Source organism: Macrobrachium nipponense, chromosome 3, assembly GCF_015104395.2.
Source record: "Macrobrachium nipponense isolate FS-2020 chromosome 3, ASM1510439v2, whole genome shotgun sequence".
Lineage (NCBI taxonomy): Eukaryota > Metazoa > Arthropoda > Malacostraca > Decapoda > Palaemonidae > Macrobrachium > Macrobrachium nipponense.
The window spans coordinates 97,226,378-97,249,199 of NC_087202.1; the positions used below are offsets into that span (position 1 = coordinate 97,226,378).

The following is a 22,822-nucleotide window of genomic DNA, read 5'->3' on the forward strand; positions in this document are numbered from 1 at the left end:
CTTAGTTAAAGGTCAGGCAAGCTGGAAGGATTGGGAAGTACTACGTATACAAAACAAGCCAGCTGAGGAATTGGGTAGAGATAATACATACTAGCCTTGCCTTACTCCTTCTTGAAGTTTGTAAACTGGTTCATAGTAAATGCCAACCACTGTGATTTTGGCAAGGATTGAACATGCAACAGATATTCTAAATACTCTGGTTTCCCCAGTGAATCTAGTGACCGTCTGTTTCTATTAATTACACTAACTTGTTGCTTTGGCACTAGTCTTGATTGATCATTTCCTCAACTAGGAATGGTAAGAGAGAAAATGGTCAAATGTATAACTAAAGAATAAAAATGTTATGATTGAAATCTGAACAAACAGGCATCTATGAACCTTATTCTACTGAAATGAATCTTAAGAGAAAAAATTATGTAGTATGTAAGAACTGGAAAACATAATTTTGTTATTGACTTGATGCCAATAAGAATTGGAGCAAGAGCTGGCATTTCACCCAAAGATGGTCTTACTTTGCACAACTACACAAGTGGCATAATTCCTTAATTATAAGCAGCTAGAAGAAACTTCTTCAATAACAAAAGACACTGAGTTGGGGAAAATTAAAACAGACAGCATATAATACACATGTAATAACAAATTGAGATTCGTATGTAATACAAATAGGTATATATTAAAATACTTCCTAGATTGTGATTTCATTTCAATAAAATGACATCAAAATACAAATCAATACTTCTTAAAGGCCAATTATGTTCTCAGATTAAACTCCAGTAAACAAGGGCTAACTGAAATATGGCTTTAATTTTTCTTAAAAATAAGATTTATAAATTAGTATAAAAAATACTTGGAATCCCCTTGAGAGCAAAATGAATAAACATCTATACAATTTCAATTTGTAAAAAATATTGCGTGTAATCATAACATATTGCTCTGTTAAGTATCACAGTAAGCTTTCCATCACCAATAATAGCCTTGAAATGCAAAATCATCTCCAATAATAATAATTTAATGCATAACAAACATTTCTTTCTCTGCATATCAAGAATCAACAATACAATATCTTACTGTATTTCCATTGTTTGTGACAGCCCAATTGTGAACACTTCCTGATTCTCTACTACTCCAGATGATGTTTTTTGTGATCAGGTATAGGTCAGTTTAAATATAAGTGGTAGGAACTCAAGATTATAAAGTATGAATGTTTCAAGAAAACTATACAGGCATATAAGCATTATTTGCAACCTAAAATAATACCCTAGGTAAATATTTGTGAAGTGGATACCAGATAAAAATCTAAAAGGTATTTTGAGTTTTAGTTTGTAACTGAATGCTGTTATTAAAAATATTAAAAGGTTAAAACGAAGTTAATTTTACAAGAAAACTAACACAGTAAGTTGCACTGTGCACAGATGGCAATGTAGAGTAAGTGGCTTCATTGCATGGTTGTCTCTGAGTATTCATGAACATAGGAAAAAATAGTCAATAATCTCATTAATAACTGATCTTCACCCAGTTAATAATCATTTACAGTATCAAGGAAGGGTACGACAACATGTTCTCCGATCCAAATGTTTTGCTTTCCTCAAAACAGATATAAGCATCAAAGTTATCCATGTAGTAATTGCACAGAATTTCATGGTCCTTCCCTAAGTCATATCTAGAGGGAGTATTAAAATAATTAAAAATACGTTTTAAGGAAAATAAATTCTGCACCATAAGGTTTGAGGTAATGCTCATCAGGCCTTACATCAATCACAAATAACTGTTTTCCTGTAGAGTTTCCCAGGTTAAAAAAAATGCATCAGCACTTTCTTTGCTATTGACGAAACCAGGTCATAAAGAACTGCTCATAAGTATAAATAATATGAAAATGATACGATATCGTTAAAACTTGTAGGATGAATGATATCTTTTCTCAATATTGCAGTCTTAAAAGTTGTCAGATTCTTAATCTAAAAATGCCAAAAAATAAAATCTTAGGAAGCCAATTGTCTAGAAGACAACTACAATTTCAAATGAACTTGTAACTATGAAGATCAACAACTTTGTAACATTTTCCAAGGCAAAATTCTTCTTCGTACCAAGTTCACGTACGCAGTACTCCTTGTGCATAATCATATCAGATACGATTAAATCTCTAAAGTATGCACCAGTGATATTCAACAATAATTGATACCTCATTTTCTATGAAGAGAAGATATCAACAACAACCACTATTCACAAGATCACAGACCACAGTAGTGTATCAAAATCTTAATTCACCTCACCCACTAGGTTCCAGTTTTTCTCAGCTGTGGGATGAACTATTTGGGTAATTCAGTAAATGAGTTCTTGAACCCCTTTGGGAAATTGTCCCTGCTTCAGGATCAGAATAATGAATAGGACTAAGGCTTGAAAGTCTTTGAGGTGATGAACTTGAAGCAGCTGAAGAATTCATTGGTGACATCGGAGTGTTGGGTGCACTAACTTGTGGTGTTACTGTCCTATGAGGTTGACCAACGTACTGTCCATCAATGGCATTACGAAGCTGTGGAATGTGAATAATTAATTAGCTTAAGTGCAAGCTACAAAAAAAGTTATCTTCAAACATACTGCAAGAGCCAATATTCATCAAATGGAAATATACTCAAGACACAAAATGTAAAAAAATTAACTCACTTCCTTTAGAGCAACCACACCTATCAAGCGCCCAATTGCAGTTACATAGGCATGATTAATACCCAACATAGAGAACATTGAATGAACACGCAAAAGAGATGTCCTCTCCACCAACTGGAATGGAGCTGGATCTATGTGGCATTTTGTGAAGTCCACCTGAAATACAAAACACACTATTGTACATAAACTACTAAAATATTCAGTAGGGTATAAGTCTTATTTGTTTTATACAATATGTGACACTATATTTACTTTGTACTTCCATATCCATATTTGGAAATGTTGACTTACATTACTCATAAAAGGTTATGAGTTTATAAATTATTCCTGTGTTTAGTATACATAGTAATAATATAAGGACAAACTGTATAACTAAATCCATGAATGACTGATGTGTACAGTATTCATAAGCTCAGTGAAAATACTTTGTGTGTAATAAGTTTTTTACATAAAAGAGGAAATCACGTGTTTAGCAAACAGGAAACAACGTTTAACAGTAAGCAGATGAAAAGTAATATTTTTCAACATGAATCAATCTAAAATATCACAGAACATTACCACTTTAAATTATGTTGACTGTTGAAATCCAGTTTCCCAGTAAATAAATTTACTAAAATTAATTGTGTTTTTTTTTTTTTTTTGTATATAACTACTCATTTCATATGACAAAGTTCCTAGTGTAAACACTAAAGGACTCTAGATGTAAGGCTCTGAATGCATCAGATTCAACATACAGGGCATAATTAGCAAAATACAAATGGTAATTGATGATCGGAAAAGTGCTATGCTGTTCTAAATCTCAAAGTAAATATCATATTCAGGACAAACCCCTGAAATGTTAGGCATTGGGAAATCTAAGGGAAAAGTGCCTTATCTCACAACACTGAAGATGAACCCAAATTTTGGGAGCATATTCAAGAAAAAATAAATACACCTATAAAGGAAATAAATGGTAAAACCTTTATTTTCAAACATGATAGGGGGTCTGCCATAATAAAATATGCATTTTTCTGAATTATAGTCAAAACTTCTGCCTAACACATTGACTTTGAAAACCCTAGCCTATCTTCTCTGTTTCTGTATGCATGTGTGCATAGAAGCAGGGGCATTCTGTCTGATACTGTACATTTAGCCTATTGAAGACATCTTACAGAATTCTATTTAGGCAGCATGGCATAGACAGTTTGATCATTACAGCCCCAAACACTATTGATACTTAAGAAGTGAAGTAATTGTACAATGTGAAAAAACTACTGCAATTCCCCAAATATATACTGTAATTTTGTCATATTATATAAAACAAAAATCTTTACAGTTTCAAAATGTATCATAGTTACCTGATCATATGTACAGTAATTACAGTAGATGCCCCATATTCATGGGGGATGGGTACCAGAGCCCAGTGAATAGCTAAAATCCGTGAATATTTAAAACCCATCTAAAAATCCTTAGAACTGCTTATTTTGATAGTTAAAATACAAAAAAACTAAAGAAATGCTTATACATACCTGAGTTTTTTTTTTTTTAAGTTTTAAAGTGCATTTAGTCACAAAAATATGAAAATACAGTAGTTTGTGAATATTTCTCAGTGGAAAAATACTGCAAAAATACGAATTTTCTGTGATAAACGGTCCATAAAAAATCCACAAATAGGCGAGTCCATGCATCATGAGTCCGCAAATAGCAGGGATCAACTGTATACAAATGAACTTCCATAGTAAAAAAATATCTGTCCGACTTTCCTTATGTCTTTCATTTTTAACTCCAATTTTCATATACAGCTGAGATTGTTGTGACCTAAGTTTGTAATTATGACAAATTGAACACATAGTAGTCTGCATATTATTTTGCTGATATTGTAATTACAATTCTACTAAAGATATATGGCAATGCTAATACCAATCAAGTAAAACACAAAGTAAAGTAGCATGAAAGGCACACTTAAATGCAGAAAACTACTTCAACACATTGAAAATTGCATAGTGAAGGGGGAAGCAGATGAATGCTAAGGCAGCTCAATTTTGAGCCATAATGACAGAGCTTACTGATTAGGTTTTACAGAGGGTTGAAGCTAGTTACTTATTACACGGGCAAAATGCAAAACTAAACTTCAGCCATTTGTATATCTTTTGAGTCTAACTAGGCTATAAATAACCATAGATTTTACTAAGGCTGGGATTTGTTAATTTTCACTGAAACCAGGTGCTCATAGCCTGTAGGTTAAACTTGTACTCTCGCCCATCACATTACAAGACTTACCATGAAGTTCTTAGGAATAATTCAACTTATACAGTACATAAAGAAAAATGCACATTTACAGGCTGGTAAATACATATGGTGAACATAAAAAAAGATTCTTTACCTCTCTTGATAGTTCATTGAGTTCCCAAACTGCTCTTTCTTCTTCTGTTAGATCCAGAATAGGTTTCTTCTGCTATAAAAAACGGAAAACAGTTTCTTTATGAAATTTTGTCCATTTACTTTACAAAAAAAAAGTATCAATATAGTATGTATCTAAAGCATGAACTAATACTCCACTCTAACCAAATTTTGTGAAATATTAAAAACAAAATATCAACTCCATGTTATTGTATGATACCATTCATTATATAAATGTAATTACACTTAGTAGCCACAAAAATATTCAGGCAGCTTGCACTCAAGATAAAAAAAAACCAAACATACTGTTCATTATGTAACAAAGGCCAATCTTATAAACTTCAATACTGCACTCATTAAAATTACACATATCCATGAATTGTATATTGCAAAAGTGACTTTATAAACCACTAAGAAAGATTAGAATTAATACAGTATATAAAAATAGTCTCCATGTGCCATGAACTTAATCACCCTAACACATAACCTAAATCAGCATCATGTACTAGGGAGATTAATAATGTTACTACACCAAAGGTTACAAACTACAGTAAAGTCATAATCAAGTTTCCTATACATAAAATTAAAAAAAGTCAAGGTACACAGAAAAGCTAAGATATACCCCCAAAAAATGTAACCACCTAATACTGTATACTACTAGTTAAAAAGTATGGTCACACAATTGGCAAAATATATTTAACTTGTGAAGAAACTGTGGGAATAGTAAACACCAATGCAAATGTGTATAGCTGGTTCACTTAAGGTGGATCCTCGTTTGAGGCCGACGCTTACGAGACGTTTGTTTGGCGGCCGCTGATTGGCTGTTGCCAGGAGGAAGGCCGCTCCCAGCCAATCAACGGCTGTGAAACAAACGTCTCGCAGGCATAGGGCTCACCCAAGAATCTACCTTAAATGAACCAGCTATAGTTACCTTCATGGAATGATCAGTTTTTGTACAAAATTGAAATGCTCCTAACAGAAACAGTTTGTTGAATCTGACCTAATTTGTCCCAAAGTTATATTATTACCTAATGAAAACTGAACCTGCTAATTCTCAAGATATCCTAATACTACACACTTTAATAAATAAGAGTGAAAGCATAACTTCCTTCCCACTTAATCAGTACTACAAGTAACAAGAAAAAAGTATAGAAATAGCGTTCAACTGAGTGCTTGAGAGATAGTCAACTATATTTTAATAACAAAACCATACTTACAGCATTATCTTTCTTCTTAGACTTAAATAAGGAGATTTGGGAAAGTTTAAATTCCATAGAGCTGGCTGTTTCCATTTTCATCTTGCGCACCTTCTCAAAGGCACTACGAAGCCTAGAAAAAGATATTTAATAATTTTAATTTTCAAATAAAGTATCACCACAACACAATTCAACCAATTAAAAACATAACATTGAGTACAATAACCACCCTGGGAGATATATGTATTCTTACAATAAATTAATTTAACTAGACCACCATGTTCCATTCCTAGACTCATATAATTTGCCTGAAGGATTTATCCTAGAATGTGTATATTGCAGGAAGTTAAAGGGGAAGAGTGATATGCATAAGACAGGCATCAATGCAATTTGGGCTACAGAGATGCTATGAAGAAGCTTTAGTAACATCCACAGAGCAGCATGCAAAGCACACATATAATATTAAAGAGATATGATGCACATGCAATTTACTTGTACTTTATATCAATGTAGCAATATTATTCATATCTTAGAAAAAATAGTGCATTGAATCACGTAACTAATTAATGTAGTACACAATGTGCGTACACTACATAAGAATTACTGGTAATTATATTAGCTCTACATGATACAAACTAAGACTTAGTATACCATATCAAGCAATGTACAAGTTCAATACTAATAATGATACAGTTGTGAAAATCTTAATACACATTCATAAAACTTATTCACATCTTTTATATGCCATAAATGATAAATGAGAACTGTGCATATTTATGTATATTTACACTGTTTTGTATAAAAATGCAAAAAATTATTCAATTGAGAAATGATTAATATAGTATACAAGTTATAAGCTAAAGTTATGAGTCAAAATAAAATCTACCAATTACTGTATAGTACATATATAAGAAATGTAGATGAAAGCAGAAAAACATAGTAGAAAATGCAACCAGGACCAATAAGGGACATGAGGTCCAGAAATGGCAAAGGGATACAAATCCTTCAAAAGTAAAGTTTTGTCAGATACCCCTCCAATCACACATGACGTCAGAAGTAATGCTGAGATAGTAGCTATTAACTTATAAAAGCACATATGATGAAGAAAGGGTCAATTTCTTTTTACGTCTCTCATCCACAAACGTGGATGGTTACAACTTTTGCTTTCTTAACATATGCACATGCTTACATAGTACGTACATGCAATTGTTTACCAGTGAATACGTATAAGTAATTGGTAAGGATAAGATACTTTTGGAGAATTGCAGACATATTCACTATCAGTTTTTAAAAAAAATCCATTTCAATACGTTTACCCTTTATATTTAAGATAAAGGTCTCAAGATGTTGATATTCATGCAAGAACAATATAGTACTATAATACCTCTGAAGCATAAGGTATTAATAACATCTTTGTAGTTATGCGCAGCTGGGTATGACTATTTCATGTTCATGGCTCATTGATTATACCAACTACTACTGTAATCTACAGTAAATCAAGACTGGCAACTAGTAACTTTATTATGCACCTAGGGTGAGGAAATAACTCAAAATACGATTGAAACATTACAGGAGGTTTTATGTGTTAATTCAACACCATAGTGCATTTTAACCAAGACCACAGATATTTCTTTCTAGATTTTTCTTTTCTATATATGTACTGCGCTTCTTTATTCGTGCTGAGCATGCATGAGTTGAGAGAGAGAGAGAGAGAGAGAGAGAGAGAGAGAGAGGGAGGAGAGAGAGACGAGGAGGAGAGAGAGAGAGAGAGAGAGAGAGAGAGAGTAAAACAAGCTTATAAATGACAATTTTACATCCTAATAACATCCAGACTTCAAAATTATCTTACCTAATTTCATGGCTTCTCCTGCTATCATCTATAGTTACTTCTATTGTTGTTTCTTCCTCACTTAGTAAGCATAAAAGATATTCTAAAGCTATTAAATGTTCATTTTAATAAGGTCCCTGCTAAAGTTCTGTTCTTTTCCAACTAAAACTTCTTTACTAAATTAAAAGATAAGAGGAAAAAAAAAGACTGTGTTATACAAAAAAAACTTGAAAGAGTACTGAAAGATTTAAAATACCTTCTCACATTTTTATTTGCCCTTTGTGCTAAGCTTATTTTGTGCTAAATGTAATTATTGAACTTAAACTAATCATTCTCTTTGCAAGAGTTTGCACAGAACTTTGGTTTTGCTTAGTGTACTTGTGAATGTGAGAACAAGTCATCCTCTTACAGAGTTTCTAAAGCTCCGTGTATTTGCTCAGTGACATGACTTTCATATCCTCTTTAATCATGTTCTTCAAAAAACATGTAAACAAAAGACAAACAGTATAAACTTAGCTATTCTAAGAATTACACTGATATGGAAGCCAAGCCAGACAAAAATTTAACACAGGTGCACAAAATTGGTAAACATATTCAGTGTAGTACTTATCTGGCATCCAGTATAATTGTATATACAATGTTCTTCGAAAGGCATCTCAAATTTTTGCATAATGAGTTTTAACATTATGTACAGTACCATAAAAAAACTAAATACAAATATGTATATTACAAGATGCCTGACAGGATAAACTTCACTAAGCATTCACAAATAATTACAATTACAGTGTAGAATTAAATGTCAAATATTTCACTTGCTATATTCACCATGAAATGCTAGTGCAATCTATTTAAAACCAATTTAATATAAAAAAAATAATACCTATACCTTTATCATTCACTGTACTTTGAAAATTCTGATAACCTCTATGCTGAATAAAGTCTGTATCAGTCTTCTAGGCATAATACTGTCTATAGTATGAGTCATGTTTAAATACATTAAAGAATTTCAGTTTATAGTAATTAGTAAAAAACAACTGGTGCAATAACGTTTTGTAATGGAAGTGAAATGATCACTGAATTTTGTAGTTGAGAGAGTAATTGAGATGCCATGTAAATGGGACTGAGATGAAGTAGTACAGTAGTAACTGATCAAATATTCTATCCAATAATCATTATATGTAACACACTGATGAAATCAGTAATTACTGGATCCATTTCCAATTGCCCACAAAAACCTAAATCAGTGATTACAAGTACTAAATTTCTATCATTAATTTTTTTCCATTATGTAAAATATTTGTCCTGAGTTTTCAGTGTTTAAGTTATTGAAGGTTTTATGTATGCTGAATCAAAGGGGACACTTTATTTTAGTTATTTTTTCTTTTTATTAAATGGCACATCCTCAGTATGTTGAAGTAACTGACTTCTCACACTTATCACTTATTCTACACCATCTCCAAATTTCAAACTGCTTGCTTTCCTTTCCCAACTCCCAAAACCCTTTAGTTTTCTTTGCTCATGAGGTAGGTACAGTTTTATCATCTGAGAGAACACTATTAATGATTTTGATCTAAATCTGTCCTTTTTCTTTTCCTCAAGATTAGAAAATGTTTTTCTGTCCAATATGTTGGATGTTTCTATGACAAGAAGTTCTAGAGTATGCTAGAGACTACTACTTAAGTATCAATCAGCAAGCAATATGATAGTATGCGTATGACAAGTTAACCTAAACAAAGATGATTAAGCTTTTCATAAATGGTATCACAGTTGTAGTTTGATTTATCCTCTGCATGATATTCACTACTGATATTTGTAAATAATGTATACGTATACTAGTTTGCTGTTAAATGCATTCAAGGTTATTTTCACTGGATGTTTTCTAGCATGCTTTGGAATCCTTATGCTATTTTATCAGTTAAGACTTATTACTCTCAGTAGTTTGGTTTACGAAACTCTTGTTCTCTATCTATCATTCCATCCTTGCTGATCATGGAAAATATTGTAATTTCTAACACAGTAGTACATGCTCCACGGTTCAGTAAATATTCTGGTGTCTATTAATTGATCAATATGACTAAAATACTTATTTTGTGGCACTTTTACACTCTTGCATCACTAATCAGTGCTATACCAGACTGTTGGCCATAAAATTGGACCATGTACTAAAATGACAATTGTATGTAATACCTAAAACCCAACTAGTACTGTGATGTTTAAACAGTACAATTTTTTACAGCAAGTATATAAGTTATCTGTTATTAACCAATGTTATATGATGCCAAATAAATTCAAAATGGTATGAGCTTACCTAATATCACAAGTTGGTCTCTCATCTCCTGTACTTGTTTCATCTCTTAGTAAGCAATAAAAGCAAAGAATAACACACATTACAGTACCATTAAAAAAATACTGTGGACTTCCATTAAGGTCAGTGTACTATAAATGTGCAATAAGTAGTTTATGAGAGGAACATAACTCATTACAGATTTTTCTAAAGTCTTGAAGTAATGTCTCCATAGAGCCTATGAATATATTATAACTGCCAACACGAAATCATAGATCAGTTCTATCACACAAATCTCGTCCAATCTCATTAATATAAGAACAGACAATATTCAAGGTAATCCTTTCTGATGATTTCCATAGCTTCGGTGTTTGAAAACTAAATACTGAATAAATGATAAAATAACGCATGTTGATGCCAAAATTCCTCCTCATTTTTTAACTCGATGGTATTACACCTCAAGTGGAAATCATGACAATCCATTTTCCCAAAGGCTTGGCATCAAATCTTTGTAGAATGCAGCATAAGTACAAATTAAATTTATATATGTGGCAACCATATATTGTATGTACTCAGAAGAAACCCTACAAAATTGCAGGGTAAATCACCCAGACTTTAGAGATACATTATGTACTGTTTTACCTTTAATATACTTTAATAAACTAATGAAAATCCATACAAAACTAAATAAATTGCCACTTACTTTGTGTCACCAACGGTGATTGTTTGATAGGGGGTTTCTGGAGGAGATGCTACAGGAGTTGTTGTAGATCCTAAACTAAACGAATTTCTTCTTTTCAAAATGCCTTTCTTTGGAGATGTGACTGATTCAGGGGCCTTTGAATCTTTCTCTTCTTTTCCATCAGTAGTAGAATTACCCTAGAAGTGAAAAAATATTTAAAATACACAGTTGAAATAATTCTTGGAAAGAAAAAAATGACAATCATTATCGTACTAATACAGTACACAAAATTATATGGTTACTTCAAAAGATAACATTAACTTGTGTTTTTTCTAGGTATAAACACTGTTGTTGAACCTGGCAATGAGGATGTTAACTGGTGATTATGGGGGTGAGTAAGGTAATACCTCTCACTCAACATGTCATAAGTCACTTTTTCATATAGCCACAAGAACAAAGCAGGGTGGTTGAGGTGGGAGTATGTTATACAGGTTCTGGTTTGCATACTTGGGAAGAGCACGAACTTGTATTTCATGTGGAAATACAAACCATCATCTTCTGCACAAGAGACTTACTCCTTTGGTGGGATGTCATCTCTAACAACTTACAGTAGTAGTTTAATCTTATCCAGAGTTGTCATGCTCTAAGTCAGTTATGACATACCTCTGGAAGACACTTTCTTGAAAAAAAAAAAAAAAAAAAAAAAAAAAAAAAAAAAAAAAAAAAAAAAAAAAAAAAAAAAAAAAAAACTCAAAACAAAACAGATGTTCAACTTAGCAGTCAGAGGGAGTCCACCATGCACTGAAGAATATTTCTACATAAAAGGCTCTAGTTTGTATTCTGCAGGAACAGTTACATTTTACATTTAACCATTTATAAATATATTTTCAATACCTTTTGTAATATCATAAATACTGTATTTACACTGCACTGCAGGGAAAGAATATTCTTTTAAAGGTATGCCTACATTAACAACTGATACAGCATACTCTGCAATAATGGTTAGTGGAAGAGAAGACACAAGACTTCTGCATCAGAAATCAGTTTTCTCACAGATATAAATAAAGGTCAAAATTTTGACCTGAACTTCTCTAGACTAGTCATCATTATCTAATAATTATTGGAAGCACTGTTTTACTTTATTCTTATACAGTACTATAAACCATATTTAATAAAAGTGGTAAAAGATATTTGTCATCGTCTACTGTTCACATTTAAGCCTTCTATCATGTTTTCACAAATCCAAATGATTTATTGTTCCAAAGAAAAAATTCTGATATTATGAACTAAAATAACAAGGGTAGTTTTGGCAAGCTCCAAGAGACATACCCTGGGACTATTGCAAGTTCAGCCATATAGCCTAGCAAAATATAGCACATTCATTACATAGCATAAACTACATAATGAAATGCAGATAGCCTACACTATTTAACAGTGCTACCAAACACAACACTACATTAGTACATAGTTAACTCTGAGGTTTTGAAGCTATGGAACAACCTACATCATGACAAGCTAAGTATGTACAGGTACTAACGCAAACTTCAACAGCAGTCTTTGTTTTACGTTTTAAAAAAATTAAGGTCCTGTACTCAGCACATGGATACAGAAAAAAGAAAACAGATAACTCAACAAATTTTACTGAAAATCAAATATTAAAACATTTTATAATCTTCGGATATCATCAACACATACACAAACACCCCAGAGCACTCTACCAGTTCTGCTTTGTCGAAGCTCATTGATCTATGCTCCAATATTAAGTCTGACAAATTTTCTATTTAAATAGCAACCCCGATGAGACAGACTGACACAAAAATTGCTGAAGATTAGTAGTACGTACATAGTTATGTAACAAAAGAAGACAATGATAATGGTGACAATAAAATTACCACTGTGTGTGGTCAGCTCTAAATTCATTCTGATCATAGGACTCACGAATACACAAGAATACAGGTTCAACAGTTTGAGAGAAATGGTTATGTAGTAGTCAAGGTTCTGGATATTCAGACATTTTAAAACCCCTAAGTTTGTGTGGATGCATTTTGTCCCAATTAACTCTTTCATATCCGCTTAGTTTTGAGCACTGTGTCCCCAGATATCAGAGGTATCTGGGAGCGCTCGACAGTGCGAAAAAATAATTATATCGAAAATTCAGCGAAAATACACATTTTATGCCAACAACGTTCATTTTCTGTCCTTTTTTTCTAAATGTTAGTATTTTATGGTGGAATAGTCAGAATAAGAGTCCCAGCCCTCTAAATACGAGGTATGTTCAATTTTTTACTTTTTACAGAAGTATATCATTTGACATCATCTTAATCCCAAAGGAGGAAATTTATACCATGCCATCAAAATCTAAAGGGTTAAGCAAGGTCACAGATGGCAACTCAGTGATTACCGTGGGTCATAAAAGCAATTTCAGTTAGCCAATACGTAGACCATTCCCTATAGTACATGTATGTATATACCAGCCACTTTCAAATTATAAATGTACAAGGGTAAGTCAATAAGTATCTGCACTCCAATTTTTTTATTTGATACAACAGCAATACAAAGTTTACAATGACATCATTTTTCAACATAGTCACCCTGCTTTTCAATGCACTTGGTCCATCGTTGCACTAGCTTTTCGATACCCTCAGAAAAAAAAGTTTTCTGTTGAGCATTGAGCCACATATGCACCACTTCCTTCACCTGCTGATCGGTGACGAAACGACAGTCCTCTTAAAGCATCTTTAAGTGGACCAAACAGATGGTAATCAGACAGGGCGAGATCAGGACTGTATGTAGGATGTTCCAACACCTCGAAATGAAGTTCTTGAAGAGTGTTAATGGTGTGGGCGGCGGTATGTGGATGGGCGTTGTCATGCAACAAAAGAACGCCTTCCGACAAAAGTTCTTTTGTTGCATGACAACCCCTGTCCACATACCGCCGCCCACACCATTAACGCTCTTCAAGAACTTCATTTTGAGGTGTTGGAACATCCTGCATACAGTCCTGATCTCGCTCTGTCTGATTACCATCTGTTTGGTCCACTTAAAGATGCTTTAAGAGGCCGTCGTTTCCCCACCGATCAGCAGGTGAAAGAAGTGATGCATATGTGGCTCAATGCTCAACAGAAAACGTTTTTTCTGAGGGTATCGAAAAGCTAGTGCAACGATGGACCAAGTGCATTGAAAAGTAGGGTGACTATGTTAAAAAATTATGTCATTGTAAACTTTGTATTGCTGTTGTATTAGATAAAAAAATTGGAGTGCGGATACTTATTGACTTACCCTCGTACATATATAACCTAATGAATTTACTAAGCACTGGAAATATAAATCTAGTACGTAATTTTATTCCAATATAAACAATTGGAGTTTCAGACAAAAATCTCTTTCAAACAATAGGTATATCATTGAGAAAGTCTTTCATTCTTTGCAAATCCTTACCTCTTGACCAACTATTCTGAAACCAGAAGAATCCAGAGAATTTGATCTCTTCAAAGTAGCCCTTCTTCTCAGATCTTTAACTGGATCCTTTTCTTTCCCAGAGGTGTGTTTCTTTCGTGATTTCCCTCCCTTCTTGCCCTTCTCAGGAGTGGTACTCTTGCCTTCACTGTCTTCTTCTGTTTTGGAGCCTCCATTTTCAACCTGAAATTTTTTACTAATTATACAAACGAAGAAAATCCTTAAAATACAATATTTCATTAGTTTCATTTATGGGTAAGACATCTCCAGTATAGAAATGTAAACTCCTTGAACATATAGGCTGTGTTACATTCTTTAATTGTATGTCCGAGCAATGTGTAGAATTAGGACAAACAGTGATATTACATAGACCGCATACATCCTCTTTCGAGGATATTCTGTGAGTGCAGTGTTCCACTGTATAAGTTTTTTTCTTAAAGGTGATTATACATTTACGCTGAATATGTACAACATTCCAATTTTCTTCAATTTATTCTTCCATTAACTACAGTCCATCAGTTGTTCAAAAGCTGCATAACTTATAAAATAATGAGGTGTTGACATATCTAATATGTACTGTAATAGAATTAACTTGAGTGATAAGAACAAAATATGAGTGATTATTAAATACTGAGCTAACACCTTAACAGATTACTGCATTTGTAGTGGGAAAGCACACACATCATCAATAAATCTGTGATATGTACATGTATTTCAGAGAGAAAATCTATGGCGGGCATTTCCAGTTCCCTACAATTTGTCAGGGAGTGAGTTGCTTCTTAGGAAAATGTCATGAACACAAAATTGATTAAGGAAGAAATTATGTAAATCAATAGGGAAATATGAAATCACTAAAACATTTCATTTGTGAAAATGACTAGGCTTTTGCTATTGCTCTATCGTCAATTCTGGGAAAAAGATTGTGTGTGTGTGTGTGTGTGTGTGTGTGTGTGTGTGTGTGTGTGTGTGTGTGTGTGCGCATGCGATTGTCAGTTCCTTTAAGGATGCATTACATAAATATAGTGAAATATTAGTGTTGTGAAATAAGATTTGACAAAACCATCTTCAGGTTAAAAAATCAATGCTAACCAACTTCTCTTAATAAATGGAAAGGTTTACATAACCAACATTACCTTATGTAGAAAACGGCTCCCTATCTGGAATTTCCTCTTGAAGGGAAAAAAGAAAGTGTCTAGATTTAAGGTAAAATCTTTTCACTGTAGTAATACACTAAGGGACCCACTAAAAAATGGTTAATTTTTCAGAACCAACATCAGCATAGATTTCAATGGTAAAATTCAGTAGCTCATACCCTTATACATAATGTTGTAGTCTAAAACCTTCCAGATGATATTATCACAATTTTCTGGTTTTTATAAATATTAATATAACCCGTAGTAAGATTAACTGGCAATATAAAGAACTTAGCTACCAAACAAAATTATGCTTGAAGGAGAATAAATTAAAATACTATTGTATACATATACTGTACTACATTTATATAACAAAAACTTAATGGAAACCTGCTCTAACTCAGTTATTCCTATATTAATGAATGTTCCACCAGTATTCAGCCCTCTTAAACAATTTGAACTGAATAACCCAACAGTCCTATACATAGTCCCCAAATTTGCAGTCTCTTATGTGACACACATACACATACAAACAGACCGAAGACATGAAGAGTGACCATTCACACGTACATACTATAGCCCCATCAACAGTATATACCATTTTCCAATAGTTTGTGTAGTATGGAAATAAAACATTAAGGACTGTAGGCTGGGATGTGGGCATTTTGTTTGCATATGTGACTGATGGGTTGATATGGAAAATCTTGTTTTGTTTTAAAATTTTAGTCTGTTTCAATACAATTTCATCAAACACAGTGCTTGAACTGCAAGGAAGAATAACAACTCTATGAGAATACAAGTATGCAAGTCATTTTCAATGGAGACCATGACATTCTGTTGCCAAGACCTACACCTCATCAGCAGTAAAAAGTAAAAAAAAAAAAAACTATATATGTATGGAAATACAGAGGAAATCTGGTACTGTACGAGGTATGTACTTAAGTAAATTAACCTTTTTTTTGATGAAGTAACAGCAGCAGCAAGCAACAAACTGCCATAAAGTTTATTAAGACTGGATTAAAAGACTTTGTTCAGCCAACAATAATCTATGTACTATCTCTGGCCAAATTAAACCCACAATTGAAAATAATTGTAACATTGCAAGAGTAATAAATTATGTTGTTACTTCTGGAAAACAGCTGAAATTGAAGCAGTTAGTACGCACCAACCAACACCCAACAAACACAAACCTTTTAACTTAATAGTAAAAGTAAACTTCATGCTTACCAACATAATTTTTTGAGTCTTTAAGAAAAAACTCAACACTAACAATGATGAATGATCATCATCGAATGAGGATAAACTTAAGGTCTGTTGAAGAGCACTGCAAAACATATCCAGTGTCTACCAGATTAAGGAGCAGGTGAGATTTGAGACTGGGAGATGGCCCATTCTCACTGTACTGCTTTTCTTTTTATAACTAAATGGGTATTCAAGAGCATTAACAAAGTAGTAAGTTATTAATAAAATAAAACTTGAATAACTCACAAACAAGTGAATTGATTACCTGTAAGACACCTACAATCACTTTATTCCTTGACAACTTACCTTGGTAATTGAGAATCTGGATGGTTTACGTGCCAGGGGAGATTTGGATGGGAAAAGTTCCTTCAGACGATTTGCACCGGGAGAACTGGGCGGAGTAAGTGAATCTCGTCTGTAATACCACCAACATGATTAAGTACTATCTCTGCCGTTACACTTAATAACCACTATAACTCCATGGTAATATAGTATACTAAATGCGGGTCATATATCAACATCAAATTAGAATGCAGTTATATAAAAAAAAATGCAAAATATAGTTTTGAACAAAAATATATGATTCAAAGAATAAATTAAAATTTAAATAAAACATAATCACACCAGACCTAAGAATTTCTGAGCATTTACATTAAGCAAATTACTGTTTACTATAGTCATATTAGAAGCATAACACAGAAAAGAAACAATCACCAAAGAATGAGTTAAGAAACACACAGTAACCAAAGAAATGTGGCAGTTTATTGATAAAAAAAATTCAAGAAATTTATAAACAGAATCACATCACATGGCAGTAGTTACATGACAGTAATAAACTAATCTGCAATTAGTTAATATAAACACCAACACCAAGAGTAATGTAGAAAAAGGCAAAGTTACAGGCCAAGAAGAAACCACATGCAGCAAACAAAATGCAAGATGATGAACAATTCCAATCTCAGAAGAAAGAAAAACAACATCAAATACGCTTCCATCCAAATAATATTTAAGTCAAAGATAACTAGAGCTAGTTCTTATCTGATTTAGGAAATTGATCATCAACAGTCATTTAGCTGTAATTACTTAGAGCGTGTGGATGCAGGTGATCCTGGTGGTGAGGTAGAAGAATCTTCGCTGTCACTGCAGAGGCAAAACAAAAACAAAAGTAACTTATAGAACAAGTGCCTAAGTCCTGTTTCAGGAGAGCATCTAATAAAAGTGGTAACTCAATAGAAAAAAATAAGGATAAAAAAATAACACTGCGATTAGCACTGCTATAAACTACAACAAAAACAAAATTTGCAGTTAGAGAAGAGAAATTTAAATAAATATTTACTTCATTAAGATTCATTCAGATCTCTTATGCATTTCACATCTGAAGTAATATTGTACAGTTGTGTTTCACTCCAGACAATGACTCCATTCAAAAATAAGGCACCTAGATGTGAAAAAATCTCCAAAAACATGTAGTCTTCACAGTATTTAAGTAAAGTACATTTCAGATTTCTTCATCAAGGTCAAGATTACATAAACAACAGTAAAAAGATGACAATACTGAATACTATAATTTCATCAGTCTCCTCAACAGAAAAAACCATACTATCAACCCTAAATTTCACAAAATGTTTCCACATTTCATAAAGTTGTAAATCTCTTAAACTAGTTCATATATTCAAAGGATGTTATACACAAACACAAAAGGTAAGAATCATCTTGCTATAAAAAATGTAAAACTAATCAATTTCAACAGAAAGCATTCCTATCCAGTACTTATTATATTTCTAAAAACAGAAAACAGTGAACTATACGTACTGTACTGTACCCTTGAATTAAGGCAAAAGTGAATTTCATATATTATACCAGCATCATCAACCAAATAGATGTTTACCTCAGGAAAAAACCCCATTACTATCCCGATATCTTACGATGGAATATTTTATTAACCATCCATTATCTTTTTGGGAAAATTATACAAGATAATGGGGAAGCTAATCTGAGTTCACTAAAAAAAAAAAAAAAGTTAAGAGATGAAACCTCTACTCCAACCTTGAGTTGAAAAAGCATGCTACTATGATACTGGTAGTGGATGAAAACTAGGGGTCACCATCAATAAACACCTACAAAATACCTTACATTTAATATTTGAAATCTTCTGTTCAAAATTACAGTGTGACATATTATGAAGAGTTCAGCAAAACTAACAGCTTTAAAAAGTCATGGCTCTATATTCTTACAAAAATTATGTACTTGTGATTTAAAGTTACGTTATCACATAATAGTCAAATGAATAAATAAGGAAAAATTTTTAGTTCTGAAAATTGACATACATTACCATAAAAACATATAATCTTTAACAAAATAAACTCCATCTTGTATGCTATCTTAATGTTAAGTAAATATATCACATCAATGCTTAAGCTAAATATTCACATAATTCCATCAAAATTTTACTGTATGTATAAATGTCCAACTCTAAAACCTAAAAAAATAAAAAATAAAAAGTACTCTAGAAATTACCAACAATTCTTAGTGCTTAAAGTACTGTAATCATAACACCTTTAAAGCTGGGATAGCTATCCAGTAAAATGTAATCAAATTAATTCCCACTTCTTATTCACACAAAAAATTTTTAAGCATTTGTTTCCGCTCAAACACAAGCACACTAAAAAGATCTACACAGAAAAAGTAAGGTCTACTTATTGTCAACTACAAGCAAATATATATTTGTATAAAGATACCATTGGTACAATTTTGTAGAGGTATGCTCTGTACCATATGAAAATGTACAATCGAGTTCCTGAGAATTTAAGAGCTCTGCCACCATAGAAATTGAGCGTGTCTTCAACTCATATCTTGCAAAACATCCATTTGATAGACAATCTACATAAAGTAAGAGTACATTAGCACAAAACTGTATAAAATTACTTCAAAAAAAAAAGCTGTTCCCTAAACAGAGTATACATGTAACATACTTTCCCTAAATAGTTTCTCATGTGTAACTTCTCCACTTTCTCATAAAAGGAAGCAGTTCCTGCTTTCCAACTTCAGTACTATTTCTATTTATTCAAAAGTAAAAAATCTAAGTGCAAATTCATATAAAATTTTTGCATATACAGCACTATACTGATCTGTGGTAGGTGGTGTGCAGTGCTCCCTTAAGCTATTTGATTGTCCATGTGCTTTTGTATCTAAACACACATGAAAAATAAACTGAAGCAATAAAGTAAACATCAAAAAGAAAAAAAACACTATTTTATACATATGAAAATAGTAATGATGCAACATTAAATATCAAAGAAACAGAATACTGAAAAACTTCAAATACAAATTTTCCCAGATCTTAAAATGTAAGTTTGAGACGAACAACGTATGTGTCATAAAACAGTATCAGTTGGCTTTTGAAGGCTAAGGATCTGGATTCTGAAACATCTGTAAGTTACCACCACTAACCAAACATATACTGTAACGTTAATTCAATAAATACAAGATATCAGCCTCACGGTCCCACCATAAGAATGCAGTGATGCACATCTGATTAGCTGACAGATTATCAGTACTGTTAGCAGGAGGACCTATAGAACTTACATGACAGACCAGAATTCACCTGTTCTTCAAGTCAATTACATATAGTAATGCGCATTTCATATAGTATATTTACAAGTGATACTATTAAGAGATAGTAGATTAATATAATGTACAAAAAAAAAAAATGTAATTTTTAGATCTAAAAGCAACTGCATCATAAGATAACAAAAAATTCCTGGTAGAGGAATTAAAAGATAAGTAAAGATACAACAGTACTGTTCATGACCAAAAATCAATAACGCTAATGTTAAAGGAAAGTGAAATGAACTAAAACTACTGTATCCTTTCAACAAGATGCTGAGCTTAATTGTAAAAAGCCTCCAGGTTCAGATAAAAGTGCACATTACAACAATAGTCGAAGCCTAATTAACTATAGAAGATTAGAGGATTCCTCCATGTTTATGTAGTTATATGTAGTTATAAAAAATACTATAACCAGACCACTGAGCTAAAAGTCATAGCTCTCTTGGTAGTTATCAAACATGAGTGAACTAAGGTCATTTCAATAGTTTCTGGGCTTTCATGTATAGATGAAACAGTGTCAGTTTGTTGATCAGAGATGCTGTGGTGGATCTGCTGATCATGACCTCTGTGGTACTTGCTTTTACAAGTTTAAATGAAGAATTGTTTTCAGTGAACATATGAATGAAATTCTTATTCATAGATTAGTTTGAATAATTGCACAAATCTAGTCTGTTGATAGGAAGAAGAGCTTCTAATACTGTATACATCAAGATATATTAGACTTCAGATATCATAAATTCCAAGTTCAAGAATACAAAACATTGTAAATTTCCAGTTGACATTTTTTCTAAATTCTACTAAACCAAACATCAACCACAGGACTAAATAAGCTAGTTCTTGCACAGTAATGTTGCTATGAAGCACTAAAAACACTTTTGAGGAGAGAAAGGCTCGTCCAAAGGATGTACTATTTGATCAATATTCCTTTTTGGCAGAAGCTCAACCTTCCTGTTGATACTGCTTCATGTGTTTTGTTAATATTGGAACAGGAGAAATTTTTTTTTTTTTTTTTTTTTTTTTTTCAGCAGGAACTAATGTCAGATTACTGAAGTATAGCAGCACTTGGCAAGATAGGTAATGGATGTGGAAATATTAGTTCACTTGTTTCCTGTTGTGCATTCAATATCATTATTCAATCAACAAGCAACAAGGTAGTTTACCACACAGCTACCAGACAATATACAGTATGATTTTTTGGTCACTTACACGTGTGAATACGGCATCATGTCAAATATTGGGAAAGATCAATTAATACCACAGCCTAAACCCCTGAAATGTTTCTTCTTTTAATTCTTATAACTAAACTTTCTTTCAACAAAATGTTTACAGCAGTTGAGCAACAAGTTATTGCTATACTCTTTCTGGACTCATCTACCTGCCAAAACCTTCAGGTTATGATGTTCTTCAATATTTAACATATAATTTAGAAATATTACTATGATACCTTTGGTGAATACAAGTACGTAGTATGTATATTCTCATAAATATGCTTTATCGTAAATTAGGACTTTTTTCTCATTGTAGCAGCATGGTCTAGTTCAGATGCATCAAATATCATATCTGTAATTTCAATTGGGTTAATATCAAACTAACATAACACATGTGATTAGTAAGACTTAAATACCCTGTGCTAGTGTCATTTACATCACAGCATACTAGTAACCTTCTAAACACTGCAGCACATTACAATTACCTTAATGTATGGTAAAAACTGTTTATATGTTCTTACCTTGAAGGGGTTCCTTGACGACTTCGTGAAACAGAACGAGATCGGGATCGTGATCTGTATAACAAAAAGCAAAGAAGTTGTTAACACAAATTTTGTCCTATATAAAGGAAAAGGGAGTGTTTGTGTGTATATTATATATATATATTTATATATATATATATAATATATATATATATATATATTCGTAAAAAAAAAATGTATATGCTATAGGGCTACATAGAAAAATATTTCTTTAACTGCCAGTAGGCAAATACCTATTCATTAAATAAAATAGCCCCATGAATGGAATATGGTAAAACTATTGAACAGCTCCACACAGTTTATTACCATGGAAATTGATTCTTCCAACACTTTTAGTGTTGCTGATGAAGGAGGTGATGTTGTGTATTATCGGTATTATGAATGCCACCCTGTATAGCATACACACGGCATATGGGAGCCATACGTTCAAGAAGGGCTTGGCTAAGGAAACCTATTATAAACGGAACTCTATATACTATCCTAACCTAATAGCCTAGGCTGTATTACCTAAGAGGGAGCAGTGCGTCCGCGAAGTTAACTCGAATTTTTACCAGAAGCTCCCCTACCAACAACACTGTGCATGTGCGATAGCATTCGAGATG

General features: G+C 32.7%; 1 protein-coding gene across 9 annotated transcripts in view; it reads right to left on the bottom strand.

Annotated features, from left to right (window-relative positions):
* Positions 1-614: 614 nt before the first annotated feature.
* The window catches only part of LOC135221902 (chloride channel protein 2-like), a 280,662-nt gene continuing 258,454 nt past the window's right edge, over positions 615-22,822 (bottom strand). For 5 of the 9 annotated variants that reach the window (XM_064259894.1, XM_064259892.1, XM_064259893.1 and 2 more), the window contains 11 exons: positions 22,200-22,253; positions 17,945-18,001; positions 17,168-17,276; positions 14,469-14,669; positions 11,052-11,227; positions 10,373-10,417; positions 8,086-8,145; positions 6,258-6,369; positions 5,024-5,095; positions 2,662-2,817; positions 615-2,530 (listed from right to left, as the gene is read on the bottom strand). In XM_064259894.1, coding sequence (XP_064115964.1) covers positions 2,291-2,530; positions 2,662-2,817; positions 5,024-5,095; positions 6,258-6,369; positions 8,086-8,145; positions 10,373-10,417; positions 11,052-11,227; positions 14,469-14,669; positions 17,168-17,276; positions 17,945-18,001; positions 22,200-22,253 — 1,282 coding nt within the window. In that variant the 3' untranslated portion in view covers positions 615-2,290. The remainder of the gene's footprint in view (positions 2,531-2,661; positions 2,818-5,023; positions 5,096-6,257; positions 6,370-8,085; positions 8,146-10,372; positions 10,418-11,051; positions 11,228-14,468; positions 14,670-17,167; positions 17,277-17,944; positions 18,002-22,199; positions 22,254-22,822) is intronic. The other 4 variants (XM_064259887.1, XM_064259888.1, XM_064259890.1 and 1 more) reach the window with 4 other exon arrangements.